Raw genomic sequence first — 21,736 nt, 5'->3', positions numbered from 1 at the left:
GGTTCTGGAGGGTGGTCAGGGGACAGGGAACAAGGGGGGGTTGGATAGGCATGGGGTCCCAGAGGGCCTGTCAAGGGGCGGGAGTGTGGATAGGGGTCAGAGCAGTCAGGGGACTGGGAGCACGGAGGGTTGGATAGGGGGGTCCTGGGGGCGGTTAGGGGACAAGAAGCAGGGGGGGTTGGATGGGTCAGGAGTTCTGAGGGGGGCAGTCGGGGGCGGGCTGTGGGAGGAGTCGGATAGGGGCGGGGGCCAGGCTGTTTGGGGAGGCACAGCCTTCACTACCCGGCCCTCCATACAGTTTTGCAACCCCAATGTAGCCCTCTGGCCAAAAAGTTCGCCCCTGGTGTAGGGCGAACACTGGTCCCTGAAAATAAGGAATGTACTCTTTCAGGGCCTGTTCCTGTGTCACTGTCAGTTTTACAAAATCTGCAAGTTGGCCACTTGAAGGAGTACCCAACCAGCTGAGCTGGTGAAGCTGACAACTTGCTGGCTGAACACACATGAGTCTCAAGTACCTCCTCCCCTGACCTTGCATGAGCCCTTGAACCAGCCCTCATGTGCACATATGGCCTTATTCTTCTTTGAGTGCTTGCTCATATCCATTCCAATTAGGTGTGCGCGTGCTGCGTGCGTGTTTGTCAGAAGATTTTTAGCCTAGCAACACTCGGTGGGTCAGCTGGGTCGCCTCCTGGAGTGGCGCCGTTATGGTGCCAGATATATACCCCTGCCGACCCAACAGCCCTTCAGTTCCTTCTTACCGCCCGTGTCGGTCGTTGGAACAGTGGAGCGCGACTTAACTGATCTCCACTTCCCTAGCTACTCGTAGTTCTTTGCTGTTTATTGTGTGTATAGTTCGAGTTCTTGTAGTTATAGTTAGTGTTAGTACTTCTATTCATAGTTAGTGTATATAGTTGAAGGGGGGATCGGGGATTAGCCCCTTTCCTCCACCCCGGTACGGTCCCATGCCCAAGGCACCGGGATTCAAACCGTGCTCGGCGTGCCAAAAGCCGATGCTAATAGGGGATCCCCACAACTCCTGCCTCAAGTGCCTACGGGAATCCCACCTTACCGATAAGTGCCGCATCTGCAAGTCGTTTAAACCAAGGACGAAGAAGGAGCGGGACTTTCGATTGAAACAGCTCCTCATGGAGTCGGCACTTAGTCCTGCAGCGTCGGTACCGAGCGCCCAACAGACTGCTTCTGTAAGGAGCGCCCCTTTGGCCCCGGACCACTCCGGTACCGAGAAGGAGCCCTGGCACCGACCCCTACAAGCACCGACATCTGCTCGGCACTGCTCCCTGTCCCCGAGACCCAGAAAGCAACATAGCGCTCCAGCTGCTTCAGCTCCACAGAAGGAGCGCTCTTCGAAGACGGTTCGTCCGGCACCATCCTCTGCCGCGGCACCGTCGACTGTGGTACCACCGATTGCAGCTCCACTGAGCATGGCACCGTCAATTCCAGTCCCACAAGGGCCATTGAGTCCGGTGCCTGACAGCTCCCCAGCTCATGCTGTGGTTGAGCTTGCCCTCCCTTCTACACCGGAGACCTTCTCCACGGGAAGGGAGCTCATCGCCATGACGGAGTAGACACGGCCTCAACCCCCAGCCCCGCCAATGCGGGTCATACAATCCATCGGAAAACCAGCCCTGGTAAGGCCACCTTCCGTTGGTCCAACAGGGAGACGTTGTTCAAAATCACGGTCTCACAGATGCTCTCGATCACGCTGTTCCTGCTCCCGGTGCCGCTCACAGTCCCGGCACCGCTCTCCATCACAGTACCGGTCGCACTCGCGGCACCATTCGACATCTCGTTCGCCAGCCAGATACTCCCGGTACTGATCCGACTCACGGCACCGTTCTCAGCACCATGTATCCTGCAGTCACTCCAGATGAAGGGACTCGAGATCCCGGTCAACCTCCCAGCACCGCTACGGTAGAAGGTCTCGGTCTCGCTCATGGTACCGTTATAGCTCCCGGTGCCGCTCCCTGGTACCGCCCCGGGATCAAGCATCCAGAACAGTGGCACCCTCCCAGGGTCTATCAGCACCACCATGGCCATCGAGACACACATCGGTGTCATCGCAGGCTGGTAGCGCATCCTATCCTCAGAAGCATGACTCTGACGTCCCCAGCCATATATTCCCAGAGAGCAAGAGCCACAAGCATGGGCCTCATCACTGGTCCTTCTGGACACTGTGGGCATACCACCAAGCCCAAGGTGCTCCATCAGTGGCTCCACAGTCAGCTCCGTCAGAACACTGGGTACCAGAGGCAACAGTAAGCCCCCCCCCCAGGGGCACGGATGAGGCTCCGATACCATCTGCAGACACCCAGTTTCCACCTGACACAGAGGACACTCCTCAAGTGCAGGATCCCCCACAGGACCCCCGGTCCCGGGCCTCTCCTCCTCCTCCTCGCCTGATGAGGTGGTGGCGGGAACATCCTCCTCAGGCCCTCCACCAATTGATCTCAGAACCCATCAAGACCTTTTGAGACGAGTGGCTCAGACAGGTGGAGGAAGTCCCTGAAATAGAGGACCCTGTCGTGGACATCCTATCGGCTGATGCACCTACTAGAGTGGCTCTTCCATTTATCCGCACCATACAGGCTAATGCGGATACCATTTGGCAATCCCCAGCCTTGATTCCACCTACAGCAAGGGGAGCAGAGAGAAAATATATGGTCCCTTCAAAGGGGTATGAATATCTCTACAATCACTCACCTCCTTGCTCTTTAATGGAGCAATCAGTGAACGAGAGAGAGCATCATGGCCAGCAAGCTCCAGATCCTAAGTCAAAGGAGGCTAGGCGCATGGACCTCCTAGGCCACAAAATATACTCGGCCAGGGGCCTTCAACTTAGGGTGGCAAACCAACAAGCCCTCCTAAGTAGATATAACTTTAACACGTGGGTGTCCCCTGGGAAGTTTACAGAGCTTCTTCCCCAGGAATCCCTTCAAGAATTTACGGCCCTACTCGAGGAAGGTAAAAAGGTAGAAAGAACCTCCCTCAAAGCCTCTCTGGATGCAGCGGACCCTGCAGCCAGAACTCTGGCGTCAGGAATGACGATGAGGTGTATCTTCTGGCTCCAGGTATCAGGCCTTCCCCCTGAATTACAACAAACTATTCAGGATTTGCCCTTCGAAGGCCAGTGCCTGTTCTCAGATAAAACTGACCCCAGATTGCAAAGTCTGAAGGACAATCGCATTATAATGCGCTCGCTGGGTATGCACACGCCAGTGACCCAACGCAGGAGCTTCCGGCTCCAGCCACACCGCCCTTACTCTCCACCTAGGCCGCGTCAGGACTTTAGCAGAAGGCGTGGTAGAGGGAATCATCAGAGACAGTCTGGCCCTCAAGGAGGTCAAAATCAGGCGCCCACTAAACCAGCAGCGGGGCCCAAGCAGAACTTTCGATGGGACGTCCGAGGGCGGACCACCAGTTGCTCTACCGGATCCTTCTCCTCCCAATTTCTCCCTGTCTGGTCCCAGCTAACTTCAGATCGTTGGGTCCTGCACACGGTGGAAGTGGGATAATACCTCCACTTTGTTTCAACCCCGCCTTTCCACCCTCCCTCCCCGTCCCTCTACAGGGACTCCTCTCACAAGCAATTCCTCTTACAAGAGGTCCAGTCACTCCTAGCCACAGGAGCCATAGAGGAGGTGCCAAAAGACATGAGGGGCAAGGGGTTTTATTCCCGCTACTTCCTAATCCCCAAGGCAAAGGGAGGCCTACAACCAATCCTAGACCTGTGAGAACTCAACAAATTCATGATAAAGCTAAAGTTCCGCATGGTAACCCTGGGGACCATTATCCCGTCCCTGGATCCGGGAGACTGGTATGCCGCTCTCGATATGAAGGACGCGTATTTCCACATCACAATTTACCCACCACACAGACGGTACCTCTGTTTTGTGGTCAACCATCAACATTTTCAGTTCACTGTACTTCCGTTTGGCCTTTCTACAGCTCCGCGTGTGTTCACAAAATGCATGGCTGTAGTCGCCACCTCCCTCCAGCATCGTCGGGTACACGTCTACCAGTATCTCGACGACTGGCTCATTCGAGGGACTTCCCAGTTACAAGTGACGTAGCACCTGCGCATCGACAAAGGCCTGATGATCAACACAGAGAAGTCTACTCTGACACCCACGCAGAGAATAGACTTCATCGGAGCGGTTCTGGACTCCAATCTGCCTCCCACAGTCATGTTTTCAAGCAATGGCTTCAATTATTCGAGGTCTTCAAACCTTCCCAACAACGTCAGTGCGCACCTGCCTCAACCTAGTAGGTCACATGGCCTTCTGCACCTTCATGACCAAGCACGCGAGGCTACGCCTCCATCCCTTTCAAACCTGGCTTGCTTCAATATACCAACCACACAGAGACAGCCTGGACTCGGTGCTCACTATTCCCTGGAAGGTTCTGGGCTCCCTAACCTGGTGGCTAAACCCCACTCTAGTCTGTGCAGGGATGCCATTCCACCCACCGCAACCCTCGATGGCCCTAACCACGGACGCATCATCTCTGGGTTGGGGTGCCCACCTCGAGGGCCTTCGCACTCAAGGCCTCTGGTCGCCTCAAGAGCTGGCCTTGCACATCAATGTGCAGGAGCTGAGAGTGGTCCGTCTAGCATGCCAGGTGTTTCGAGACAATCTCCAAGGCCGTTGTGTATCAGTGTTCACGGACAACACAACAGCCATGTTTTACATAAACAAGCAGGGCGGAGCACACTCCTCCCTCCTTTGTCAAGAAGTCGTCCACCTCTGGGACTTTTGCATAGCCCACTTGATCGATTTGGTAGCGTCTTTTCTCCCAGGAGTCCAGAATACTCTGGCGGATCACCTCAGCAGATCCAGGAACTTGGTGAAAAAGCCTCTCAAGGCTACCCAGGGAAGGGAAGGTTTTGGGGGGAAAGGGGGTATTCCAGACACAGAGGAATCTGGATGGTGGCAGCGAACCCAGATCTAAGTTGGTAGTTAAGCTTAGAAGTGTTTATGCAGTCCCCACATCTGTACCCTAAAGTTCAGAGTGGGGGAGAAACCTTGACAGACCTTTTTGCCTCCCGAGAGAACAGGAAATGCCAGGTGTTCTGCTCCTTCCAGGGACGCTCCCCGGGCTCCCTCTCAGACGCATTCCTGATCCCATGGAAGAGGCACCTACTCTATGCCTTCCCACTGTTTCCCCTCGTCCACAGAGTCTTACTCAAGCTCCGCAGAGACAGTGCTCCCCTGATCCTGATTGCTCCAGTGTGGCCAAGGCAGCACTGGTACACCATGTTGTTCGACCTCTCAGTGGCAGATTCGATTCCCCTGCCACTCTGACTGGATGTCATAACACTTCGGCAGGCTTCAACATCCGGACCTGCAGTCTCTTCACCTCACAACGTGGTTGCTGCGTGGTTGAGCCAGTTTGAGTTGCGTTGCTCTGCCACGGTCCAACAGATGCTCTTGGGCAATAGGGAGCTTTCCAATACGATGACATATCTGGCCAAGTGGAAGCGTTTCTCCTGCTGGTGCGCTCAGCGTAACTCAGTCCCCAGGCAGGTGTCTGTTCCTACTGTCCTGGACTACCTCTGGTCCCTGAAAGAACAGGGACTAACGGTCTCTTCCATAAAGGTGCAGCTGGCAACCGTCTCCGCCCTCCCCCCAGGGGAAAATGGCCGATCAATCTTCTCTCACCTCATAGTTTCAAGGTGCCTCAAGGGATTGGAATATTTGTACCCTCAAGTCAGACGCCCGACCTCTACCTGGGATCTCAACCTGGTGCTAGCCAAGCTTATGGGTGCTCCTTTCGAACCACTGGCCACCTGCTCGCTGCTGTACCTTTCCTGGAAGACAGGCTTCCTCGTTGCTATTACTATGACAAGACGAGTATCTGAGCTTCGGGCCTTGACAGTGGATCCCCATATACGGTATTCCATAAGGACAAGGTACAGCTGCGACTACACTCCTCCTTCCTCCCTTAGGTGGTGTCCGCCTTTCATGTCAATCAAGACATCCTCCTCCCAGTCTTTTTCCCGAAGCCGCACCCATCGCGTCGGGAACAACAGCTGCACACCCAAGACATTCACAGGGTTCTCGCCTTTTATATCGAGAGAACAAAACCCTTCCGAAGGTCACCTCAGCTCTTTGTAGCTGTGGCAGACTGGATGAAAGGCCCACCGGTCTCATCCCAATGAATTTCATCTTGGGTAACATCCTGCACCCATACATGCTATGATTTGGCTCACATTCCGGCTAGCCACCTCACCGCCCATTCCACTCGGGCTCAAGCTTCATCTGCCGCCTTCCTGGCCCATGTTCCCATCCAGGAAATATGTCGGGCAGCTACCTGGTCATCGATTCACACCTTTGCCTCACATGAAGCATTGGTTCAACAGTCCAGAGATGATGCGTTATTTGGATCAACAGTTTTGCATTCTGCAACATCTCACTCTCACCCCACCACCTAGGTAAGGCTTGGGAATCACCTAATTGGAATCGATATGAGCAAGCACTCGAAGAAGAAAAGATGGTTACTCACCTTTGTAACTGTGGTTCTTCTTCGAGTGATTGCTCACATCCATTCCAGTTAGGTGTGCGCGCCGCGCGTGCACGTTCGTCGGAAACTTTTTTACCCTAGCAACTCCAGTGGGCCGGCAGGTCGCCCCCTAGAGTGGCGCCGCCATGGCGCTCTATATATACCCCTGCCGGCCCGCCCGCTCCTCAGTTCCTTCTTACCGCCGTGTCGGTCGTTGGAACTGTGGAGCGCGGCTTAGCTGTCCTCCACGTCCCTAGCTCTCCTAGTTTTCAATCGCTTATCTCTAGTTCTATATAGTGTTAATTAGTGTTGTTAAGTAAATAGTTTAGTCAATAGTTGTTAAATAGTTCTTGGCCGGGGGCTTAGCCCTTCCCGGCACCCGGCGCCAGGCTCATGCCTGTTTCGCCGGGCTTCAAGCAGTGTGCGGCCTGCAAGAAGCCCATGCCCACCAGCGATCCCCACGAAGCGTGCCTGAAGTGCCTCGGGGAATCGCACAGGTCTGACAAGTGCCGCATCTGTAAGGCTTTCAAGCCGAGGACAAAAAAGGAGAGAGATCAGAGACTCCGAACTCTCCTAATGGAGGCGGCACTTGACCCGTCGACTTCGCGGACCGTGGTCTCGGCACCGGCACCGGATCGCTCCGGCACCGAGAAGACTCCTCGGCACCGACCTTCTCCGGCACCGGAATCACAGCCTAGGCCGTCGAAGTCTGCTACTCCGGCCAGGCAGACCCGGCTTGAGCGCCCGGCCTCGACATCGGCCGCGGCACCGCCGGCACCGTCAGCACCGTTGACTCCGGGCCAGGCGGGTCCGTTGAGTCCGGTGCCGCCGAGCTCCCCCATGAGATCTGGGGTTGAGATAGTGGTCCCGTCAACACCGGAGACCTTCGCCTCGGCTCGGGACCTTATTGCCCTGACGGAGCCCACTCGGCTGCCACCCCCGGTACCTCCGGTGCGGGTCGTGTCCAGGGGCAAGCCCATGATGTCGGCGCCGCCCAGAGACAGTCCTTCGCCATCTAGGTCCCGACGTCTTGGGCGCTCCAGATCCCGACGCCGCTCGCAGTCCCGGCACCGCTCCCCTCAGCGGCACCGGTCGCACTCGCGGCAACGGTCGACCTCCGGACGGTCGCGGTCAAGCTCCAGTCGGCGTCACCGGCACCGCGACTCCAGGAGCAGGTCCCATCGCTACTCGCCGCACCGGTCGACCTCCCGGCACCGAGCTGGTGGCAGGTCCCGGTCTCGGTCGACCTCCCGGCGCCGAGCCGGTGGTAGGTCCCGGTCGACCTCCCGGCACCGAGATGGTGGCAGGTCCCGGTCTCGGTCGACCTCCCGGCGCCGAGCCGGTGGTAGGTCCCGCTACCGAAGCGACACCCGGTACCGATCAGGATCCCGGCACCGTGACAGATCCAGGTCCCGGTCCCGATCCCGGCACCGATACGACTCCCGGCACCGGTCCCCGGCACCGAGACGATCCTCCGTGCCGACCCGCGCCGGCCCGTACCATCCGGGGTCGGCCCCGCCGTGGCCCTCGAGACAGCCGTCCGTATCTTCGCAGGCGGACAGTGCGTATGCGCTCGGCACCGACCGGCAGGCGGCGCTCTTCGGGGATCCGCCGCTGGAAGACCAAGGCCCACCACAGTGGGGATTCTGGACACCCTGGGCATACCATCAGGCCCAGGGCCCCCAGCAGCTCCCTCCCACACCGGCGAATGCGGAGCGTAGGGCCCCTGAAGCCTCCTTGTCTCGCCCCCCTCCCTCCCCGGAGGCGGAGGAAGGGTCCAAACAGCAGGACTCCGCTGTGGCTCCGGAGGTAGAGGCGAGGGCTGAGGAAGACCCTCAGTTGGACACTATCGTGCCTGGGGTCTCCTCATCCTCCTCCCCGGATGAGGCGGTGGCGGGTACCTCCTCCAACAGTCCCCCCCCCGCTGGATCTCAGGGCGCACCAGGACCTCCTCAGGCGGGTGGCCCAAAACCTGAGTCTGCAGGCAGAGGAGGTCTCGGAGATAGAGGACCCGATTGTTACCATCCTCTCTTCGGATGCTCCCACCAGGGTCGCCCTGCCCTTTGTACGGACCATTCAGGCCAATGCCAATACTATCTGGCAGTCCCCGGCCTCCATCCCTCCGACAGCGAAAGGAGTCGAGAGAAAGTACATGGCCCCTTCCAAGGGGTATGAATACTTGCACGTTCACCCGACTCCCGGTTCACTGGTGGTGCAGTCGGTGAACGATAGGGAGCGTCACGGCCAGGAGGCTCCGGCCCCCAAATCCAGAGAGGCCAGGCGCATGGACCTCCTTGGCCGTAAGGTATATTCGGCTGGGGCCCTGCAGCTCAGGGTCTCTAATCAGCAGGCCCTGCTGAGCAGGTACGCTTTTAACTCCTGGGTGGCAGTGGACAAATTTAAAGAGCTGCTGCCACAGGATGCTCGCCAGGAGTTTACGGCCATCCTGGACGAGGGCAAAAAGGTCGCGCGCACGGCCTTACAAGCATCCTTGGACGCTGCGGACTCGGCTGCCCGTACCCTCGCGTCGGGAGTTACGATGCGTCGCATCTCCTGGCTGCAGGTTTCCGGCCTTCCGCCAGAGCTCCAGCACACGATACAGGACCTTCCTTTCGAAGGCCAGGGCCTGTTTTCGGAAAAGACAGACCCCAGACTCAAGAGTCTGAAGGACAACCGGGTCATTGCGCGGTCCCTCGGGATGCACACCCCCGTGACGCAGCGTAGACCCTTTAGGCCACAGCAGCAGCCGTACCGTAGGCCGTTTTCCCAGTTCCGCCAGCGGCAGGACCCTTACAGGCGCCGCGGCAGGAACGGCAGGCGCAGGCAGTCTGGGAACCAAGGGGGGCAGAACCAAGGCTCCTCAAAACCCCCGCCTGGTCCTAAGCCTTCATTTTGAAGGTGCGCCCGAGGGCGCTGTAGCAGTTTCCCCTATGGATCCTTTCCCCCCGTTTTCAAACCGCCTTTCGTTTTTCCTTCCGGCGTGGTCCCAAATAACATCGGACCGCTGGGTCTTAAACCTGGTGCAGACGGGATACCGCCTGCAGTTTGTTTCGTTTCCTCCTTCCCGCCCTCCTTCCTCGTCCCTCTTCAGGGACCCCTCTCACGAGCAATTCCTTCGACAGGAGGTGCAGACGCTCCTCAGCAAAGGAGCCATAGAGGCGGTTCCGGAAAACGAGAAAGGCAAGGGGTTTTATTCCCGCTACTTTCTGATCCCCAAGGCCAAGGGGGGCCTCAGGCCTATCCTCGACCTGCGAGAACTCAACAAATACCTCGTGAAGTTGAAGTTCCGCATGGTATCCCTGGGGACCATTATTCCATCCCTGGATCCGGGAGACTGGTACGCCGCCCTCGACATGCAGGACGCGTATTTTCATATTGCCATTTGGCCGCGCCACAGACGCTTTCTCCGCTTCGTTGTGGGGGCTCTTCATTATCAGTTTGCAGTCCTCCCTTTCGGCCTGTCCACGGCCCCAAGGGTGTTTACAAAATGCATGGCAGTTGTCGTGGCGCATCTTCGACGCAACCGTGTCCACGTGTTCCCTTATCTGGACGACTGGTTGATTCGGGGCACGTCGGAGCAGCAGGTCAGCAGCCATGTCCGCCTGATCACCGCCGTATTTGCAAGTCTGGGCCTCCTGATAAACACAGACAAATCCACTCTGAGGCCCACGCAAAAGGTGGAATTTATCGGGGCGGTCTTGGACGCCACGATGGGCAGGGCCTCGCTGCCTCTGCAACGGTTCCAGACCATGGCGGCGATCGTTCAGCGTTTGCGGTCAGCCCCGTTGACGTCAGTAAGGACATGTCTAACCCTGTTAGGCCACATGGCAGCGTGCACTTTTGTGACCGGCTACGCTCGGCTCCACATGAGGCCTCTCCAGCTGTGGCTTATCAGCCGTTACAGGCCGCAAAGGCAACCTTTAGACATGTTAGTCACAATCCCCCAGAAGGTCTTGGACTCTCTCGGCTGGTGGTTGGACCAGTCCGTGTTATGTGCGGGTCTTCCCTTTCACCCCTCTCAGCCATCGGTATCCCTGACAACGGATGCCTCAGATCTGGGCTGGGGGGCCCACCTGGGGACCCTGCGGACACAGGGCCTGTGGTCCCAGGAGGAGGTGGGGCTCCACATCAACATACGGGAGTTGAGAGCGGTCCGCCTTGCTTGTCAAGCGTTTTGTCATCAGCTTCAGGGTCGTTGTGTCGCCGTGTTTACGGACAACACGACGACGATGTACTATATCAACAAGCAGGGCGGCACCAGGTCCTCCTCCCTGTGCCACGAGGCGATACGTCTCTGGGACTTTTGCGTAGCCCACTCCGTTCACCTCAGGGCTTCCTTCCTCCCTGGAGTACGGAACACTCTGGCAGATCGACTGAGCAGATCCTTCCTGTCGCACGAGTGGTCCCTTCGCCCGGATGTCGCTCTCTCCATTTTCCGGAGGTGGGGTTATCCCCGGGTGGACCTCTTTGCGTCCAGGGGGAACAGGAAGTGCCCAGCATTCTGCTCCTTTCAGGGCAGGGAACCGGGGTCGATAGGGGACGCCTTCCTCATCCGGTGGTCGACCCACCTGTACTATGCATTTCCCCCGTTCCCTCTGGTCCACAAGGTCCTCCTGAAGGTGCGCAGGGACAAGGCGCTCGTGATCATGGTAGCCCCGGCGTGGCCCAGGCAGCACTGGTACACCATGCTGCTGGACTTGGCCATAGCCGACCCAGTTCCCCTGCCCCTTCATCCGGACCTGATTACCCAGGACCACGGGACCCTGTGTCACCCAGACCTGCAGTCGCTGCACCTAGCGGCGTGGCTCCTGCGTGGCTGACTGGCCCAGAGCTGCGATGCTCCACGCCTGTGAGAGAGGTGCTCTTGAGCAGCAGGAAACCGTCCACAAGAGCCACGTATTCAGCGAAATGGAAGCGCTTCTCCTGTTGGTGCGTAGAGAGAAATCTCCGCCCTATGGAAGTTTCGGTTTCCGAAATATTAGACTACGTTTTGTCCCTCAAAGGGCAAGGTCTGGCCTTATCGTCGTTGCGAGTCCACCTAGCTGCTATCTCCACCTTTCACCGGGTGCGGACGGTCGCTCCGTTTTTTCTCACCCGACGGTGTCGAGATTCCTTAAAGGGCTGGAACGTTTATTCCCTAACGTCCGTCCCCCTGCTCCCACCTGGGATCTTAACCTGGTGTTGTCCCGACTCATGGGGCCCCCCTTTGAGCCGTTAGCTACTTGCTCCCTGCTCTACCTCTCTTGGAAAACTGCCTTTCTAGTGGCTGTCACCTCAGCTAGACGGGTGTCGGAGCTCCGAGCTCTTGTGGTAGACCCCCCATATACGGTCTTCCACAAGGACAAGGTGCAGCTGAGACCACACCCTGCTTTTCTGCCCAAGGTGGTCTCAGCCTTCCATGTCAACCAAGAGATTTTCCTTCCGGTTTTTTTCCCAAAACCTCACTCCTCAGGCAGGGAGCAGCAGCTCCACTCGCTGGATGTCCGTAGGGCTCTCGCGTTCTACATAGACAGGACTAAGCCCTTCCGAAAATCCCCCCAACTTTTCGTGGCGGTAGCAGATCGTATGAAAGGTCTTCCTATCTCCTCCCAGAGGATATCCTCTCGGGTTACGTCCTGTATCAGGACTTGTTATGACTTGGCCCATGTCCCTGCGGGCCGTGTGACTGCGCATTCTACCAGGGCGCAGGCGTCATCGCTGGCTTTCCTAGCCCGTGTGCCCATCCAGGAAATCTGTCGGGCAGCAACCTGGTCATCGGTCCACACTTTTGCTTCCCACTACGCCCTGGTCCAGCAGTCGAGGGAGGATGCGGCCTTCGGAACTGCGGTGCTCCGGGCCGCGACTTCTCACTCCGACCCCACCGCCTAGGTATGGCTTGGGAGTCACCTAACTGGAATGGATGTGAGCAATCACTCGAAGAAGAAAAGACGGTTACTCACCTTTGTAACTGTTGTTCTTCGAGATGTGTTGCTCACATCCATTCCACACCCGCCCTCCTTCCCCACTGTCGGAGTAGCCGGCAAGAAGGAACTGAGGAGCGGGCGGGCCGGCAGGGGTATATATAGAGCGCCATGGCGGCGCCACTCTAGGGGGCGACCTGCCGGCCCACTGGAGTTGCTAGGGTAAAAAAGTTTCCGACGAACGTGCACGCGCGGCGCGCACACCTAACTGGAATGGATGTGAGCAACACATCTCGAAGAACAACAGTTACAAAGGTGAGTAACCGTCTTTTCTTCGAGATGTGTTGCTAATATCCATTCCAAACCCGCCCTCCATCCCCTCTGTCGGAGTAACCGGCAAGAAGGAACTGAAGGGCCGTTGGCTTGGCAGGAGTACATATCCGGCGCCATAAAGGCGCCACTCCAGGGGGCGAACCAGCCGACCCACCGAGTGTTGCTAGGCTAAAAATCTTCCGACGAACGTGCAGGCGGCGCGCGCACACCTAATTGCAATGGATATGAGCAACACATCTCGAAGAACAACAGTTACAAAGGTGAGTAACCATCTTTTCTAGTCTTTCACCAGTTTTCACTGAGTTTCATAGAGTTACTGATGATTTGTGCTAGTGTGAGCCACAGTCTAATTCACAGGGTGGCAGAAAACAAGTCAGGTGAGTTTCTCAGATGAAGAGAAGGAATTGGTATCCTTTTCTCCTACCATCCCATGTTCACCTACTTGATGCCCACCAAAATCACTCCAGGCATGCATTCAAATCTCAGCACCAACTTCTTCCTGTAACAGGCATCCCAGTATTTTACTTTGAAAATAAGGTTCCCCCTGCCCTCCAATAGAAACATGGAGTCTTCTGAGAGAGTTAGGTCGGCTGGATCCTTTATGAAAAATGCAGCATCTGCATCGAAGTATGCAAAAAACAGACACTTACTAATTGTTGACAGAAACATGATGCAGAAGCCAGCAAACATTGGAATCTGGTAGCCTATTCTGGAAAACAAAGTCAGCACAAATATATTTTAAAATGGTACTTTTTCATGCACACTTTAAAACAGGTTTGTTCAGGTAAAATCCTTGCTGAAGGCAAAGGAGGGTTCCTTTTATGTATTAAGAAAATTGCAAAAACTTAGCTGCTAGGTTTGTGGGTTTTGGACTTGAATCTATGTTGGGCCACATGATTAAAATTGGCTGTGATATAGATACATACCTTCTCACTCAATAGATTGTACTCTGTATCAGAAATCTCAAATGACTTGCCCCTTGTAATTCTATTGGTCTGACTCTGCTACACTTATATCCTCTGCAATCCCCCGGGGCTTCAGAGGGGTTGCATGGGGTATAAGTCTGGCAGAATTTGGCTCTGCGTATTGAACTCTGAAATATTCTACTAACATATCACTGTTGGTTAAGAAACTATTCTGTTCTTCTCTATACACTGAAACTAGACTACCAAGAGCACATAAAACAGTCCCACTAACTGCAGTGAGATATGGTCAGGCCAATGACAGACTCAGTCTACTAGCCCTTACCTGGGAAAAATTTCCATTGACTTCATCAGGAGTTTTGCCTACACTAGAACTGCAGGACTGGGCCCAAAGAGTCTTAAAATAACACTTTGCTTCTCCTGTGGCTTCAGGAATAAGAATACAGCCGGTCAAAACTCTTCACTGGCAACATTTGCTACAAAGAAATGGCTTTTTCATCAAAATGAGTATTTCCATGGGATGTGAGCCTTGTGATGTGAGCCTTTTAGGACTCCAAACCTTCACAGTGCTGATTGTTTCTTAAAAGGTGCAGAATGACCCTTTCAATGACTTGCAAGGATCAGGTCCTTAAATTGGTAGGCTTGATCGGTTTAGCACTGCAAGCAAAACAGTGGAAGAATTTCTATTGTAGAACTTTTGTTTCTATTTACTATTTATTAAATCTTTAATATATAGGGAAAAACAAACATAATGAACTATACATAAATGTCTCATAATGTTAATCATTTGTTACTTAACCTTAATTCTACTTGAAACATTTGATTATATATATGAGTAGTTAAAATAAATATCAATTATTTGTATTACAGTTTACAAAAAAATTGCTTATAAAATTTCAAATAGTTTTAAATCTTATTCTGCCCTATCCTTTTTTATAGACAAACTTATTTTTTAAAATAAGATAAAGAACAGACGCAAACTTCAGAGAAGGGGGAAAGAGACAAGGAGGAAAGGAAGTAGGCAGAGATAATGGAAAGGTGATGGGGAGGGTCCATGCATTTAATAAGCTCATTCCGCTACTGTAGGACTTCTTTCAGTCAGTGTATTGTATTTCAAGTAATAGAATGCTGCTGACTTATATGGACTAAATGGCGTGGTCCTGAACTAAATGAAACTCTAATTGTTAATGGGAATCTTTCTTAATTAAGGGCTGCACAAAATACATCTGTCTTAGAAAGGCAAATGCTGCACTCACTCATGTGCAGAACTCCCATTAGCATCAGTGGAAGCTCCGTATATGCAAGAAATATAGAATATATAAGTTTATGGAAGGGATGGTAAAATGGGATAGCCTAATTTGGGCAATTAATTGATCTTTGACTATTAGTAGTAAATATGTCCAATGGCCTGTGATGGGACACTAGATAGGTTGGGATCTGAGTTACTACAGAGAATTCTTTCCTGAGTGTCTGGCTGGTGAGTCTTGTCCACATGCTCAGGGTTTAGCTGATCGCCATATTTGGGATCGGGAAGGAAATTTCCTGTGAGTAGATTGGCAGAGGCCCAGGTTTTTTTTTGCCTTCCTCTGCAGCATGGGGCATGGGTCACTTGCTGGAGGATTCTCTGCACCTTGAAGTCTTTAAACCACAAATTGAGGACTTCAGTAGCTCAGACGTAGGTCAGGGATTTGTTACAACAGTGGGTGGGTGAGATCCTGTGGCCTGCATTGTGCAGGAGGTCAGACTAGAAGATCATAACGGTCCCTTCTGACCTTAAAGTCTAAGAGTCTATATGAAATAAAAATCTGCAATGGAGATTAGAAGGGGGAGTTTTGCCCTAAATGCTTCTCTTTATTAAAAATAATATGGCACTATTATTTAGATATCAAGATAACAGTTAAAGCAAATTGGTTAGTTTTAGGATTAGGTAACTGGACTGGGACTCAGAAAATCTGAGTTCAATTCCTAGTTCAGTCACAGGCTTCATATATGACTTTGAACAAGTCACTTAATCTCTCTCTGTCTCAGTTTCCAATCTGTAAAATGAGGATAATACTCTTTTTTTTCTGTCTTGTCTTCTTAGATTGTAAGCTTCTCAGGGCAGGCATCATTTTGTAGTATGTGCAAGTACCAAGCAGTGTCCAAAGGGTCCTCTGGGAGAGTGACACGGTATAAAGTGCACTGGTATGTTACTGGGTTGTTGTCTATCATCAGGCTGATCTGGGCAGAGGAAGGTGTGTCCCCTGCCCTTTCCCAGCTGACTGAAGGTAGAAAGGGTTATTAGCCATTAGTCTGAGTTGTATTCTGATTTTGAGTTTGTGTTTTCTGGAAATAAAGCAAGCCCTGAACAAAAGTATGTGAAAAAACTTATGGTTTGGACTTTATTTTTCTATCCTTAGCTGGTAGTCTGAACACCAGCTTACATGGTTGTACTGCAATAAGAAAAAAGGTAAGGAAAGGGAATAGATGGGAAGGAAAGCCATATATAAGAAGATAACAGTAGTCATTCTAAGAAAAACATGTTTGGATGCTCAGTGAAGTGAGGTCTTGATTATGACTGTGAATAATGGCACCGCAGATATGCCTCTGATGGACAAAGTTCAGAATTAAAAGAGGAGTGACCAGAATCTCTGCTGCTAGTAAGGAAATCCCAAAAATCTGAATCATTTATGAGAGTAAGGTTGTGAGGAAGCAGACTGATGATGACCATAGGTGCATTGAATTCAAATTATGTTATGTGGATGAGGATACATGCTAAGGTGACTGCCACATTCATGCTGAAGTCCCCAACACCAGCTTAGGGAACACAGCTGTCACATCCCCCATACTCTACGTGGCTACACCAAGAGAACAGATACTAATTTAGGATCCAATCCTGCCGCATTGGAGCAGGTCAAACTCTGCTTGACTGCAGGATCAAGGCCTTCAAGTTCTAACTTACTTCACTGTCTTTAAGTAATTTTTCTACTCATGGAAATTCTGTAGACTGAAGGCACTAAAGAAACCTAAATGTTGGAACCCACTGGTCCTGAAGAACTGTAACATTTTATATAGTACTTTTCATTCCTATATCTTAAAACATTTTACAAAGCTGGATAAGCATTATTATTATTCCTGCTTTATTATGGGGAAAATGAATCACAGAGAGAGAAAATGACTTGCACTGTGATCAGAGCATGTCTGCGGAAGAACTAGGAATAGAACCCAGATCTCCTGTCCCATGTGCCCTATCTAGTGGGCCATGCCAAGTAATGCAGTTGGTTAAGATTTGATACAAAACTTTTTGTCCATATAGACATTAATTGCTGTATACCCAGACTTCATTTGTACATATTCATTTCCCTTAGCTGAATCAAAACAGAATTTCAAATTTCTTTAATCCTTCAACAGTATGAGGCAAAGGTATTGGTTCAATGCAAAATGTGTTTGCTGGCTCAAGTTATTATAGCCCTGGATCCCTCTACTATGGAAATTACACAGGGAAAGGAAAGGCTTGCCTGAAATCTTGCCCCGGGTTTGGGGAGATGCTGATCTGATGCAGCATCACTAACTCGGCATGGGGCTCCTGGCTCACTAGAAGGCAGGGGCTGGGTTTAACAAACAGGCTTGGGGAAACCCTCACCCACACGTTACAGATGTGCAGTGTCTCTTCCTGTTTGGTCCTCTCTTAATACACCTGCACATCTTCTTAAAATAGCAGCACTGATTAGTTGGTTGCCATGGTACCATTAGATCCTGTAGTTGTGTTCTCTGACCCCTCCAATAGAGTTTACAAAGCACAGATTAGGAGTTTGTGCTCTGATCAGATCAGTCACTAAACTTTTTTTTTTACATGTAAATAAGCCCACATAGCAACTATTTTAATTACTCCTCCCTCCTTCTCCTGGGCCACTCCCCATCATTGTTCTGTGGTGTTTTTTGTACAGGGAAAAGCTGTGACTATGCAATGGGTTGGAACATTTCATGTAGCTTCTGTTCCCTTCCCATGACATTTCTCCCTAAATTTTTGATATCTCTACACCATATAGCAGAGGAAAACCCTGAGACCTGTAAATCTCTTCTATCTCTACTGCTCCTTTTTCTTTCACTCTCTCTTTAATTCCACAAGTAAGGAATTACTTGCTCAGTGGTAAATCTGAGACAAAATCCAATATATTTCAAAGGGCTCTCTGCAGCTAGAAAAGGTTTCGCAAGTATTTGTGACTTCAGGAAAAATATCTATCATTAATCAGTGGCGGAAGGCAGCCATGGATAAAGTATGTATAAATTGCTGAGATTCAATGACAAGATTGATCCAATATTACAGGATTGTCTGGTAGTGATTACACTCATGTAACCCTTCTGCCAGGTGGCATCGGCAGCAACAAGGTTCCATATCTATGAGTTCCTCTTAACAGTACAAGACAAATCCAGCTCATACCCAGAAATCTGAAAGAACTAAACACCCCTCGGTGCCAAGAGGCAATAATTCCCTGCTCACAAGCACCAAATCTGTGTGAGAAAAGAAAACTTTTATTAAGAGCCAAAGGAAACTTATTAATTTGGGAAAACGCCATAATAATTAATCAAAAATAAGTCCACAATAGTGAACTAACAATAAGTAAAACATCTGCCCCATAGTATCTTGAACACAAGTCCTTTCCCTTCGTTTCCCACCTTGCAGAGTGAAAGTCCAATAGGTGAATGTCCCTTTAACATGCTACTTCCCTCTGCTGCACCCCCCTCACAGTTGCTTGTCCTAGCTCAGTGAAGTGCCAGAATTCAGAGGTGCATTCACTTGGGTTCACCTCCTGCCCCTGAGCATATGAGCAAGAATCAACCAGCCAAGCACCTGGGAGAGAGACTGCTAGGAGCCACCTCAAAGCCCTGGTCCATACCATCCAATGAGCCATCTCCAACCATGGCCATACCTGATACATCAAAGGAAGAAGGTCAACCTCTACCCAGAATTCATAGTGGGCGAGGATATGTTTCTGACTCCTGCAGGTGACCAGCTGAAACCCTGAAGCATGAGTTTCTTGGAACCTAAGACATAAACCGTAAGTGAGCCCTAGGGCCTCTTGAGCCCTGCCCTCTGCCACCAAGGGCAACATCATCATACAATTCCACTTATAAATTTGCTCAGCTCTCTCTTAAAACTAATTATGATGTTTGCCTCCACAACTCCTACTGGAAGGATGTTCCAGAACTTCACCCCTCTGATGGTTAGAAATCTTCTAATTTACAGCCTGAATTTGTTCATGACCAGTTTATATCCATTTATTCTTGTGCCAGCATTGTCCTTTAGCTTAAATATCTCTTCACCCTCCATGGTATTTACCACCTAATGTATTTATGGAGAGCAATCATATTCCCCTATCAGCCTTCTTTTTGCTAAACTAAACAAGCCAAGCTCTTCCAGTTTCCTCTCATAAGGCAGACTATCTTAGTAGCTCTTCTCTACACTTCTTCCAGTTTAAATTCATCTTTCACAAATGTGGGTGACCAGAACAGTATACAGTATGCCAAATGAGGTCTTACCAGTTCCTTGCCCAATGACATTAATATTTCTCTGTCTCTACTGGAAACACCTCAGCTGACATATCCTACATTGCATTTGTCTCTTTCACAGCCATGTCTCACTGGTGGCTCATTGTCATCTTATGATCAACCGCCCAACACCCTGGTCTTTCCCTTCCTCTGTTGCTTCCAGCTGATCAGCCTCCAACTTGTAGCACAAATTCTTCTTATTAGACCTTAAGTGCATGATCTTGCACTTTGTACTATTGAATTTCATCCTATTTCTGTCACTCCAGTCTTCAGCGTCATCCAGATCTACCGATATAATATTCCAGTCCTCCTCTGTATTGATGATGCTTCCCAATGTAGTATCATTAGCTCCTTCATTTTGTGCCAAGATCATTAATAAAAATATTGAATAAAATTGTTCCCAAGACCAATCCTAACTCCATTAGTTACTAACTCCATTAGTTACTTCCTTCCAGTCTGATAATCCACCTTTCAGCAAAACCCATTGCCTTCTCCCTTTTAGCCACCTTACAATTCTTGCACAGATCCCCATCTTTCCTAATTTAACTAATAATTTCCCATGTGGTACCATGCCAAATGCTTTACTGAAATCCAAGTATATTAGATCTACTGCATTTCCCCTTATCTAAAAAATCTCTTAGTTTCTCAAAGAAGGAAAACAGGTCACTCTGGCATGATCTATTTTTGGTAAACTTGTGTTACATTACATCCCCTTTACCATTTACCTCCATTAATTTATTTTTTTTCCTGCCCTTTAGTCATACAATACAGAAAATAACATTTCATTGCCCCTGTGACCAAGGCAAAAGTAAATTTTAAACCACAACAGCCCAAATGTATCACTTAGGCAAAGCAGGTCTGCCTGCTGATCACTTAGGCAAAGTAGGTGTGTCCAAGCAAATATATTTTGCTCCTGCGAGGGGGGCTCCCCCAATTCATCAATAGCAGGAAAGAGTTCATTCAGACCCTGTCTTACGCTAATTAGCGAGATTACCTTATGGTGGTGAGACAAACCATTGATGGGTTTTGTGCTGCAATGAAATAAAATTGAAACAAGGCAAAGGTAGCAGAAACAGTGTTTTTTGTTACTTCCATTGGTGCAAACACTTTGATTTCAGTGCCATTACTCCAGAGTAGTATTGGTGTAACTGAGAATAGGCTGTCTGGTTCTGCATTTTGGCATGTTTACTCTGAGAATTCTGCCATTTTCAGAAAAGGCAATTTAGTCTATCATCTCACTGTCCTGTTACCTCATACTTCTGTTCTCTGGGTATAGGTGAATGGGCCTGATTCTTAACCTCCTTACGCCTTCTGTAGACATTTACACATGTAAATGGTAGGTCATCAGCTGAACATGACTCCCAGTGTGATGCTGTGGCCAGTGAAGAGCCACAAGAATTATTAAAGCATTAGAAAACATGATTACAGTGACAGAGCTCAATCTATTTAGATTACAAATAGAAGGTTAAGGGTGACTTGATTATCCCATACATATGCATGTGGTGGAACAAATATTTGATAATAGGCTCTTCATCCTAGCAGACAAAGGTACAGCAAGATCCGATGGCTGCAAATTGAAGCTAGATAAATTCAGAATGGAAATAATATGTAAATTTTTCACCTGTGAGGGTAATTAATCATTGCAACAATTTACCAAGACTTATGGTGGATTCTCCATCACTAACAATCTTTTAATCAAGAGTGGATGGTATAGTTCCAAAGGAATTATTCTGGGCAAGTTTTATAACCATATATTATGCAGGAGGTCAGACCACAGTGGTCCCTTCTGGCCTTAGAATCTATGAATCTATGTTTAAACTAAATATAAAATGCTACTGTTTTGCACCCAGTTTATATCTATGTAAATAAGTACATAAGGCAGCAGGAAGCAAACCCAAATATTGTTAGAGCCCTGATCTCTTCCAACAAACTGTCACTCTCCATAGCTAAGGTAGCAACTAGCTTCCATTATTATTAAGACCTGTTTTATTTCTCCTGTAATTTTGTCTTAAAATTTAAGTTATTGAGTTAATACATGTAACTAAAAACTTATCCAGATCTGAGATGTTTTGGCTTTTTTTAAAACATTTCATTCTCTCTTTTTAGCTCATAAATCCCATGCATGAGCTATAGTAAAAGAACCTAAGTTGAAATTAAGTAAGATAATTAATGATTTTTTATGGATAGCTGCAGAGATCCATCCTGCTGCCATTAATGTCAATTTGGGAGGTGGGGGGTTTCTGTTATTTTAAATGGGAACAAGACAAGCTGCTACAACCAAGATTTTCCAAAATATCCACTGATTTTGGGTGCTTAACTCATTGGGCAAACAAAAACTGAAGCATTGAGTATTTGATGCCCTTTTGAAAATACTAGTGCGGGTAGGTGGGAGAGAGAGAGAGAACACTACCCAATAATCGCTGCCTATAACTTAAAAAGAACATAAAAGCACTTCTATAACAGACAGCTAATGGTGACTTTCTTCAGCTCGAGGGCTAGCGAGCTGTGTTTTGGGAGCTGTAGGACAAAGGT

General features: G+C 50.4%; 1 protein-coding gene across 4 annotated transcripts in view; it reads right to left on the bottom strand.

The window, feature by feature from the left end:
• SLC18A2 (solute carrier family 18 member A2) overlaps positions 1-21,736 on the bottom strand; it is a 70,207-nt gene that overhangs the window by 34,554 nt on the left and 13,917 nt on the right. For all 4 annotated transcript variants that reach the window (XM_030568328.1, XM_030568331.1, XM_030568329.1 and 1 more), the window contains one exon: positions 13,403-13,461. In XM_030568328.1, the coding sequence (XP_030424188.1) occupies positions 13,403-13,461 (59 nt within the window). The remainder of the gene's footprint in view (positions 1-13,402; positions 13,462-21,736) is intronic.

The sequence above is a fragment of the Gopherus evgoodei genome, chromosome 7, assembly GCF_007399415.2.
Source record: "Gopherus evgoodei ecotype Sinaloan lineage chromosome 7, rGopEvg1_v1.p, whole genome shotgun sequence".
In the NCBI taxonomy this organism is placed as follows: domain Eukaryota; kingdom Metazoa; phylum Chordata; order Testudines; family Testudinidae; genus Gopherus; species Gopherus evgoodei.
This window is presented reverse-complemented; position numbering and strand designations above follow the sequence as displayed.